This window comes from Diaporthe citri (assembly GCF_014595645.1).
Source record: "Diaporthe citri strain NFHF-8-4 chromosome Unknown scaffold_1, whole genome shotgun sequence".
NCBI lineage: Eukaryota > Fungi > Ascomycota > Sordariomycetes > Diaporthales > Diaporthaceae > Diaporthe > Diaporthe citri.
The window spans coordinates 1159398-1170017 of NW_025064846.1; the positions used below are offsets into that span (position 1 = coordinate 1159398).

Here is a 10620-nt window from a genome sequence, read left to right on the forward strand (position 1 = left end):
GCGTGAAACTACACATGCATCAACCCCAACGATTGCTAGTCTCTTAGACAGCAGTGGCGAAGCCGATACGCGAGTTAGTAGTATCGTAGACGGAATAGTAATTCTCCAAGAACTTCTGGCCGATGATAGTGTTTACACCCTGCTGCTTGTTAGTCACCTGATACGGGTCCTAAAGTGGTACATTCTGGAACGTTCCAAAACACAAAGATCGGGCAGCTGCAGCAGGAAAGGAGATATACTGACCGAGCTGCCACCGTCGTTGATCCAGGCATAGTACTTGCTGGAGCTGAGGCCGAAGACACTGTACTGGGCGGTTGGGACCAGGTACTGCGCCGGCGTAAGGGTGTAAGTCGTCGACCCAAACTTGATGGCGAAGTTCGCAGTCGGCTTTTTGCTGAAGACAGCCAGTCCAGATGAGCTGTCGGTCGAGCCGCCGGTGGCGGAGAGGAACGCCGAGTAGGCCGAGCTCGGGACGTAGATCAGCGTGGTTCCTGTGTCGACGATGCCAGAGGCACTGGACCCGAGTGTCGTCGAGCCGTACGTGAAGCTGGCGATTGAGATACCCCAGTACGCCGAGGCAGTGCCGCTCGTAAGCTTGGGGAAGTAGGTGAGCGTGCCGGAGTACTTGGACGAATCGACGCCACCGAGGGTCAGCTCTCCGTTCGCATCGTCGGTATCGCTTCCGGACTCCGGCCTGAAGGAGACACCGAGGACTTCTGTCGAGATTGAGCCCTGGCTCTTGAGGTTGTCCAGGAATGTTGGGACTGTGTTGGCATTGGAGACAGTGCCCTGAGTAAGACCAACAGGGCCGAAACCGATGATGCCGTCTACGCCAGAAAAGCCCGTGGAGGTGGAAGCGGCGCCGATCGACTGGGACGAGACAGTGAGACCACCAAAGCTGACCGTGTCCGTGTACTCGGTACCAGAGAACGAGCCGCTGCCGTAGCTGACCGAGACTGAGCCTCCAGTAGACTTGCCAGTCGAACTCTTCTCACAGGCGCTTTGAGCACCGCACCAGGTGTTTGAAGCTGGACAATATTCCGCGTCAGTGGAGCACATATTAGCGGTTCTTTGTAAACAACTCACATCCAGTGTCGACGATCAGATCATAGGTCTTGCCACCAATCGAAACCGGGGCGACGTAGCTCACGTCCTCGTTAGTGACGGTGCCAGAGCTGACGGCGACGGCGCGGGCAGCAGGGGCGGACTGGTCGCTGTTGATCGCGCTGATGCGGGCCCGACCCTTCTGGACAATGTTGTTGATCGATGTGACGTTGGCGTGCTTCTTCAACGGCAGGACGACCGTCTCGGCCCGGCCCTCAAGCGGCGCCGCGGACACCGCCACGGCGGCAACGGAGAGGATGGCGACAAACAACATGGTGCAGTATGAGACAAAACCAGAGGAGACGATGCGTGAAGCGAAGTAGTGATATCACCTAGGGATTCGAAAACATTCTTCGAGCGACAGGCGAGGCAGGTATTTATACGCCGTGCCCAAGAAATACTCTAGTCACCGGTCTGGCCATGATATCGATGGTCCATGGTCGCGCTTCTCGGAAAAGGAAGGTGAACGTCGTCAGCTTCGTGCTTTTCTTCATGGTTGTATGGTGGACTCTGCTTATCTTGAACACGGGGTTTTACTAGGATGCAGTTGCAGTGGGGAGCACTAGTGCCCGGCAGTGTTCCTGGGTCTGCTGCTAAAAGTAGTCTATGTCACCTTCTTTTTCCAAATTTCCCCTCGCAAGTAGAGCCCCAGGCCTATTGAATAACTCGTCTCGGAATCTATGATCATGATTTATCAAGTCAATGCGTAACTGACATTGGAGCCATCAACAGACCGGGAACGCTCGCTCGTTAGAGGAATGGAGTATTTATTCGACTATATATCCTTCTCTGCGGTATTCAGCGACTCACGGGCCCTCTTCAAGTTTATGCTCATGTATAGTTTGATAGATGAAACCTCCTACGCGTTTTCTGTGTCGGTATCGAAGGGAGATCCTTATATTCTGACAAGAACAGACCCCTCAATTGTAGAAGTTAGCAGGGCAGGTCGAGTCTCGGGTCACCTAAGCGCGCACATAAATCTCTCGTAAAGCTTTCCGCCCGATGGCGCCCATGCGTCTTTGAAGGTGGTGTGGGAACGGGCCATGTGATGCAAATTTGGGTGTCGTTCCACTGAGGCTAACTTGAACAGTGGAGCACCCGTGTAGAACGAAAACAAGCTTTTGGTTCAAGCTTTCCAAGCCTTTGACTGCGTGCAGAAATACTACCTGGTGGGCGCTCAAGTGATAGTTACCTGCCTTATTTGGATGCCCGTTGGTGCTTATCAGTCGGGACGACAGGGGGGTTTCGGCAAAACGCCGCCGCTACTGCAGTTCGTGAGACCACTTGGAAGAAGAAAAAGGGGGCAACAGAACAAACGGCGTCCCCAATGCTTACGTGGTAAGCCCTAGTTAGCAGTTAAGTTGGGTAGTATCGGGCTGGGTTGAGCGGCAATGAGTCCGCCTAAGCGGCAATTGGTTAGCAGCTAGCCGGCTACTGCTTTTGCAGCTCAGCAGCAGGACTGCTGAGATCATGAGTTTAACGGATGGCTTCCTAACAAGGAAGGTATTTAATCTCTGTTCCCGAGTAAAGGATGTATTGATGACTCGCAGACGAGAAGCACGCAAGACCATAATAAGATGAGGAGAAGGATGGCAGCATGTGCCCTACATGCCGACGCGTGGTGTACGGTTCGTGGGCAGATCGTCAATCCTCGTCAGATTGGGCCGGAAGCAAGTCTCATTTTTCATGAACGAGTTGCGTCTTTCGTCTCGTGGTTGAATTTAACATCATTATCTATGGGCTTTCAGCACCCACTGCTACTGTTGCGCCGCCCAGCGGACGGCATCAAGGGCTGGTACTTTGCTTCTCAACTTAGAAAGATACACTAAGTCACCCTAATCAATCCGCGACAAGTAGGCTCCCGGGTATAAATAGATGGGTTGTCGCTTTATAAGGACTGCAAATTCCTTTTCATATTAAATCATGAACAGAACAACGGATCTCCATATTAAGCCGAGCCACCTTCAGCGGCTATGGACGCCACAGCAACCGTCAGTCCAACTATGTATAGGAATGGCTACAGTAGCGGTTTTATGTGTATACTAATATAGTGCTTTTCAGGTATACTGGCTGGGACTGTAGTTAAAGATGTGCTCCCTTGATTGGCATCCAGGTGGACCGAAACCATTCCAAGGAGCCTCTGAACGCCAGCAAACACTTCCATCGAGCTAGTCAGCCCTCACTCCATGTGGCGAGTTCGTCGAACATTCTGCAGGCCAACCTTTATTTCCTCAACTGCGCAGTTTCTTTCCAAGCGATTCAATGAGCAAGTTAAAGGTGATGTCGTGCTCACCCTCATGATTCATATCGTTCCCTTTAAGAGAGGGCAGTTGCTGGAGAACTCACCTCCCGTGGGGACTGCGCTCGAAACTTGGAAAGGCGTCTTGGGGACCATTGGCAACATCGTGAAGGAGTCTCGGGAGAGGCTTCAATTTGAGATCGAAGTTGTCAAATCTTCTACTGGAGATCGCGCTGCGGCCGAAGACGATTCCAATAAGCTATCCACTCGGCAGCGAAACCGTTATGCACTACTGCAACGAGAAAAAAGGCCTCAAATTAAGGTCCCATCTGTTCATCGGACCGTCATCTTGCAGAGTGTCATATGCCTAGGCCTTCGAATACTTGAAAGTGCGCCTCTCGGCGGGCTGCACATTGGCACTGTTGGTTCGCGTGGAGGAGCAATGATTGGGCGGAGACATGCGACATTGTAACTCGATTTAGAACGCTTCAATTCCTGTGCCGCAGCCCCTCAGTTACAAGAAGGCCAGTTGTCTGTTTCTGTCAAGCTTATATCTCCTGTACATGTGAGAAGCGGATATCGATCTCAACTTAGAGCACTATATCAACAACCATGGACACCACAGCAACTATCAGTCCAACGGGAAAGGTCTCAGTTGACCCTTCGATACTGAAATGCACGTAATGAAAGCAACGATGGTACTTTTACCAGGTGCATATACTGATACGAGGCTTTGTAGGTCTACCGCACGGGACTGTAGTCACGGATGTAATTCCCTGGGCAGCGTCTGGATGGACCGAAACCAGGCGACTGAGCACAAAACTGCCAGACGGCAATATTAAAGAATACTTCATCAAATCAAACTCGGACACCATCGCAAAAACCATGTTCGCAGGCGAGTTTGCCTCACTTGGTAGACTACACAGTCTCGTGCCTAGCTCCTGTCCTAAGCCCTATGGATGGGTGAATACGAAACCAATCACGGGTCGTACTTCATCATTATGGACTTCCTCTATCTCATCCCCGAGCTCCCGGAGGAATCGAAGATCTCCCATCTCATCTCGAAGATCCACCAGACCACAGCGGGAACGTCTGTAGAGGGCAAGAAATTTGGCTTTTATCTTCCGACTTATCACGGCAAAATAGCTCAGCCGAATGAATGGGACGATAATTGAGCCCGCTTCTATGCCAATCTGCTGGACGTGTTCTATAAAGAAGACATGAAAAGCAATGGACCATTCGCCGAATATGAACGAGCACACAATATCCTCCTTGAACGCACGATTCCCCGTCTGTTAGGGGCGCTTCAGGCGGCAGGGCATGTCCTTACTCCTTGTCTGGTCCACGGGGACTTTTGGCAGGAAAATCTTGGAATAGACGAAGAGTCTGGCGAGCCCATGCTCTACGATCCCAGTCTATTCTATGGGCATAATGAATTCGAGATTGGCATGTGGCGAACCATAACGGTACTTTTTGCCGAGCTATATCGGAAGCAATACTTCCTCCGCATCCCTCCCAGTCAACCCGCCGAGGAGTGTGATGATAGAAACAGACTAAATAGTCTTTTCTATCACACATCGCTCTCGGCACACTGGCCTGGGGCATCAGAAGAAGCTATGGCAAGGTACGTGCCTCTGCCCACAACACAATCCATCGTAAATCCTCTGCAGCACTTGAGATTCATGAACGCGAGACTAATATGAAGATGTATAGGCTTTTAGAGGACATGGAATACTTGAACAATAAATACGCTGTGTAGTCTTTATTCTCTTGGGTTTGAGTAGAATGAAATTGAGATGAGAGTCTGGATTTAGAAATATCCTTAAGGAGCTTGTTCCACTCGTGTGACATGGCTGGGCAGGATAGAATGTACGGCGAAACAGTTACTCCGAATCGAACACATTTAGAAATTCCTTACAACTTCTGTTATCGATGCGCTGCTTAACCGAGCCTTTCTGCCAGTAATGATCTTCCACAGTAGCCCAGAGCCCGTTGCAAGGGAAACATTTTCCATATCAAATGATTTCATTTAATCTCTTGTCGATGAGGGCGCAAATTTGCTTTTTAACTAATTGATTTAAATAGCTAGAGGACTTGATGCTACCTTTGAGTCAATGGATTAAGAAGCCGGCCCAACATTTTCGTTAGTAGCATGTTATTCTGAAGTTTGCCATCAGATGGCCAAGTTGGCACAATTGAAGGCAGGTTTAGTCTCCCCAGAGTAATCCGCAATAATTGCCTCCACTGCAGCATAGAGACCCGGACCAAGTGAAAGCAAACCAACGAGTAAAACAAGAACATGGATGAGAGTCAGCAACGATATTCCCGCCACAGAAAAAGGATTACCCCTGTACAGGTGCCAGTAAGCGACGGCGAAATAGATGAACCCAAAGAAGGAGTCGAAAGCAGCTCCAAGCAGTGATAGGAAGTCTCCCATACTGGGAATTATTTCCGCAAAAGCAAATCCAATCCACTAAATACCGGCCATCACTGCGATCCAAGAGCCCCAGCCGAGAAGGGTGTTGCTGTGTGCGTGTCGGGATTTGCCTGTAATTCGGAAGTAGATGAATTTGGCGGTGACGTTGGCATTTAGTACTTTTTAGTCACCTGCTACAGGTCCCAAAGTGATACATTCTGGAACATTCTAAAGCACAAAGATCGGGGATGTGTAGCAAGAGAAGAATGGTACTCACAGATGACGCCGATTACGAGCGTCGGGACGATCACGAACGCGAACGAGGCTTTCTTGTATGCAACGACTCCGAGAGAACCAAACGCCGGCGCAGTGGCGTACTGCCCGAGGTATCTGAAACCAATGGCTGGGGGGACGATGAAAAGAATGGCCGAGATGCCCGTCAGAACGGCAAGAGACTTGGGAAAATCTTCTGGGTGCTCCATTTCAGCTATGAAGGTTGGGAAAAGGATTTGAGGGACCCAGAGGAAAGTGATGTTCAGAACTGCATTCATGCATGCGACCCAGGTCGTGCCAGCAGGGGGAAACGCGTCTGCAAATGACCGGTTAGTAATCGGCAATAGAATCCGCGGGGGGCTTTGTGAAACTTCTCGCGAAGGAGTAAATGGCGAGCAGAATCAGGCTTGAGCTTATACGTACAAGTCTTGACCAGTCCAGCGGTAGGATAGTCTCCGTTATAGCCGTAGAGAGGAGCCGGTTCGATGCCAGCGAAGACAAGAAAGAGGAGGATCGCAATCCCCATGCAAGCTGCCGAGAACATGGACATGAAAGATACATGCTTGAGTGTCCGTGGGACAGACATGACAATCCCCATGATTGTGACGATGACGGAAAAGTCGACGGTGCAGAGTGAATGGTCGGAGAGAGTATTGATGACCTTTGCGCCGGTGAGGATGTGGAAGCCAATGAGAAGAATGTTGTTTGCGAGCAGCATGCAGCCGCTGAACTCGTATGCAATTCGGCTTTTCCCAAAGATGTGGTATCCGAAATCACAGATATCCTTAATTGAAGGATTTTTCATGATATATTCATGCATCGTTGTGCTTGTAATCCAGAAGAACAGGCCAGCAAGAACCATGGTGATGAGCCCTGGAACCCATCCCAATACACTGAGTGACCACGACTGAGCCATGATAGCCAGGCATAACTGGTCTCCGGCAAGAAGCCACGCGGCTTTCTGCCATGACATCGTTCTGAGTTGAATCTCATGTTGGTGATCTGATCGCTGTCAGTGGATGAAATGACACAGATTCATCGAGGAGGAGAACAATAACCAGACTCACCTTCGGCAACTAGAGCTGTGAAGCTAACGTCGTCACTGGAGGTATCAAGGACATTCACGTGACCGGAAATGTCTGCTTTCGCTTCCTCGTCCTTGTATGTAGTCGGCGGAGACATGATGAATCTCTGAGCAAACGGGTGGATCTTGGAATCGACCAGATTTAGAGGGGATAAGTGGTTTGGCCAAGAACTTGGCGGTTGCTTTTCGTGGAGGCGAATACGACGTCTCTATTTATATGATTCAAAGTCTGCTCCCATCTATTGTGAGCTCGTCCGAGACATTTTGCCTTATCTCTCAACACAGCGTTGATATTTGATGTCGCATTTGCCGGGGTCGAATGGCATTATCAGCCAAAGCTAAACTCACGTACGTTAGAGTCAGCTCCGAGACCGCTTCTCCAACAGTCAGAACGTTCTGTCGAATTGTAAACTAGATTCTAGGGTTTAGTGCTTGGTCCAGAAGAGGAAAGGCCGATTCAGCCTCAGAAGCTTGCTACCCGCGCTTCATGGGCCGAGACCTAGACTTGGCTTGGAATTCTTTGTTAGCTGCCGAGGGCCTCGATCTCAGCTATGATACTACTAGAGCGAGCATTAGACAATAGCCGCGCTTTGCTCCTCCCTTGCGGCGCTTTCCAAAACTCGTCACTCAAATTCACTCTGGAAACATCTTGCGCACTTCGCAAATCTCTGCATGCTAGCTATATCTTCTCTAGCCAGGCTTAATCACTGCAGAAGCGGCTGAATCACGACATTTATAGTGAAACAGTCTGACCAGAATTCGTTTGGTCGTATTATTAAGGTCGCCCGAGTATTGTATTGCAAGCGGGCGGTGTGCTATTGTGTTTAGTGACATTGCCTAGGTACGACAGTCCTATCAACAACGCACATTTTAGGCCGAGATCTTGTTTGTCTTAGCTTACACCTCCATGTCAACGTTTACTGCACATTTCGCTCATTCGTTCTTGGAACCATATATGCAGTAAAAGCTGAGAGCTACTATGGAAGGACAGGTGGTGGATTGCTTGTTGCCTGATAGTAAAGAGCATCGTTCAGATCTTCCTTTCGCTCACCGTAACTTTCAAGTCTTCCTGCTTCACAAACCACGCGTTGTACGTTTTGAGATCCGCGTTCGGGTCCACAAGCCTGAAGTTAAACTTATGAACCAATTTTGGGATCAGCTTGCACATCTCCATTATCGAGATGTTTTTGCCCAGACAGGTTCTCGCACCGTGGCCGAACTAGAAGAGAAGTGTTGTTAGAAATGACCCTCTGAACTTATTGGCCGTAATAGGGAAGCAAAAATGTGACCGGGTAGACGTACAGTCAGGAAATATCGGTCCATCTTGCGATCGGTCTCCTCGTCGCCAGTGAGCCACCTTTCCGGCCTGAAGTCGTCAACACGATCGCCAAATACTTCTGGATTGCGATGTGCAACCCAGGAATTGATACCCACGTATGTCTAAGCGTTCACATGTCTGGTCAGTAGAGGAAGGGGCCTGGTCGGGTAATTCACAGAGCAGGGGAGGGGAGAAGAGGAGCGGTCCAGGAATGTTATCGAACGAGAAACTTACTCCTTCTGGGAAGAATTGACCCGCGAGCTTAGCTCCTCCCGTAGGAACTACTCTCTGCAACGGTAGACCCGCCGCAGGATGCAGCCGTATCCCTTCTTTGATGACTGCTTGAAGGTAAGGCATCTTCTGAGTGTCGCTGAAAGTGATACTCTCGCTGATCTCTCCACTAGCAATCATGTTGTCGATTTCCGCACGTAACTACCAGTCCTCTGTAAGCTTCAGCTTCGGAGGAACTCCAGAATAAACGGCGGTGACAGCAAGTGCGATGTTCCGTACCTTGGCAAAGGACTCGGGGTGCTTCAATAGATTCCACATCACAGCTGTGAGACTGATACTCGTTGTGTCACTGCCGGCGTTGATATTTGCTGCGGCGGTGTTATAGACTTCTGTGGCTGTGAAGTAATCGGGCTTCTCCTTGTGTAGTCTCAAGGCGCGTGCCAAGAAGAAGTTGTCACCAACGGGTTTGTCGGTCGTATATTTCTTCATTTCTTCCCTGACGAATTTGATAATCTTGACCATTCCTTGAATCCCTGTGGCCCCATATAGGAAGAGGAACTTGTGCAGCTCTGGGTAAATACCGACGCGGGCCGCATAGAGAAGGAAGAAGTCGAGAGACTGAATGAGGTTCATGTCATCCCGTCCGGCATCGAGAAAGCCGAAGCGTTTTGCTACCTAGACTCATCATTCAAATTAGCTGCTTGTGGACATTTACAGTATGACTACACAGAAGTTCCTGTGATATGCAATTTGAGATAGCCCTGGGCTCACCGTTATATTTCCAATGACGTCGAAGGCATAGCATTGCATCCATTGTTGCAGATCCAGAGCAGTTCCGGCCCTGCATCGATATGTCAACAACCAGCCGTGTATATCACCGAGTGACGGTAGTGTTTTTCCTCATCCGAACTCACCGAGCAAGCTCGCGGAACCTAGTCTCGACTAAGGTTATACATTCATCAACCTGTGACTCCATTTTTATCAGAGAGGACATCGTGCTGTTCACCATCCTGTCAACGAACTTCCATTCTGCTTACTCCGTGACCGTGCTTCGTTACAGAAGAGGGTGCGGTATAGAGATTGAATTAAACATACTATAATCCCGCCAACTTCTTCCTGACCTGGATATGCTTGTCGTTCTCGGGCATCTGGAACATGTTGTATTCTTTCTTAAAAGGTAGCCCGCTGGCTGTGTACCATGGTCCTTTGGTAAAGGTGGTCCCTAGACCATAAATAACCTTGACAGCCGCAGGATCGTCGAGCGAGTACTCATTTGGTGCTAGGCGGACCACTGGGCCATATTTGCGGTGCAGCTCGATGTTGAGCCGTGGGAGCTCCCCAGTCCAGACTCTCTGCAGGTACCATAGCCGATTGAGACGCGCTGCAAATGGTCCTGGAACTGATCTCAGTGGGGAGGCTGCTGCTCGGATCAAGGAGTAGATGATCGCAATGCCAGCTAGAGCTGCTGCGCACCGCAGAACTAGTCCCGAGGTGCTCGTGCCCCTCGCTAGGATGTGAATGACATCCATGGCATGTAAAACTGCTGAATCTCCTAATATACCGACGACGGGCAGACCCCGGGAAAGAGAAAACAGGATGACGAACAATTCGATGCTTTGAGGTCAAAGGGCCTTGGGATGACATTCGATGCCCGTAATTGGTTGGACAAGAGATTGAGCATGTAGGCCAAGTCGAATTCTGGGGAAATATATCACAGGTGAGGAGAGGAGTTGATGGTGCTGTCATTAAACGATGTCACCCTGACGGTCCTCGGCACGACCCCGCGCCCGGTGTGATGTGCGCATCCGACATCTTAAGGCCCAGATCATGGTTCTAAGCTAGTGTTGTGATGCCCCCTTGTAAAGTAACTTTCATGCTAAGCCGCCTTATGCACTTAACAAAAAGTTTTTTATTAAAGAGTTATTATTATTAAATTATTATTGCCTTTTTAATTA

At 49.8% G+C, this 10620-nt stretch overlaps 3 protein-coding genes across 3 annotated transcripts; all 3 read right to left on the bottom strand.

Moving 5' to 3' along the window:
* Positions 1-43: 43 nt before the first annotated feature.
* Positions 44-1378, bottom strand: INS49_000323 (uncharacterized protein; the record flags this gene model as incomplete). Its single annotated transcript, XM_043161161.1, has 3 exons — positions 44-139; positions 244-1028; positions 1087-1378. 3 exons carry the CDS (start codon positions 1376-1378, stop codon positions 44-46), a joined length of 1173 nt encoding a protein of 390 aa, XP_043029667.1.
* Positions 1379-5942: 4564 nt separating this feature from the next.
* Positions 5943-7214, bottom strand: INS49_000324 (uncharacterized protein; the record flags this gene model as incomplete). Its single annotated transcript, XM_043161162.1, has 4 exons — positions 5943-5950; positions 6037-6348; positions 6456-7034; positions 7100-7214. The coding sequence occupies 4 exons, from the start codon at positions 7212-7214 to the stop codon at positions 5943-5945; spliced, it is 1014 nt and encodes a 337-aa protein (XP_043029668.1).
* Positions 7215-8146: 932 nt separating this feature from the next.
* On the bottom strand, positions 8147-10309 carry INS49_000325 (uncharacterized protein; the record flags this gene model as incomplete). The annotated part of the gene is made up of 8 exons (XM_043161163.1): positions 8147-8335; positions 8419-8556; positions 8669-8866; positions 8945-9340; positions 9437-9506; positions 9580-9663; positions 9761-10017; positions 10271-10309. 8 exons carry the CDS (start codon positions 10307-10309, stop codon positions 8147-8149), a joined length of 1371 nt encoding a protein of 456 aa, XP_043029669.1.
* Positions 10310-10620: the final 311 nt, after the last annotated feature.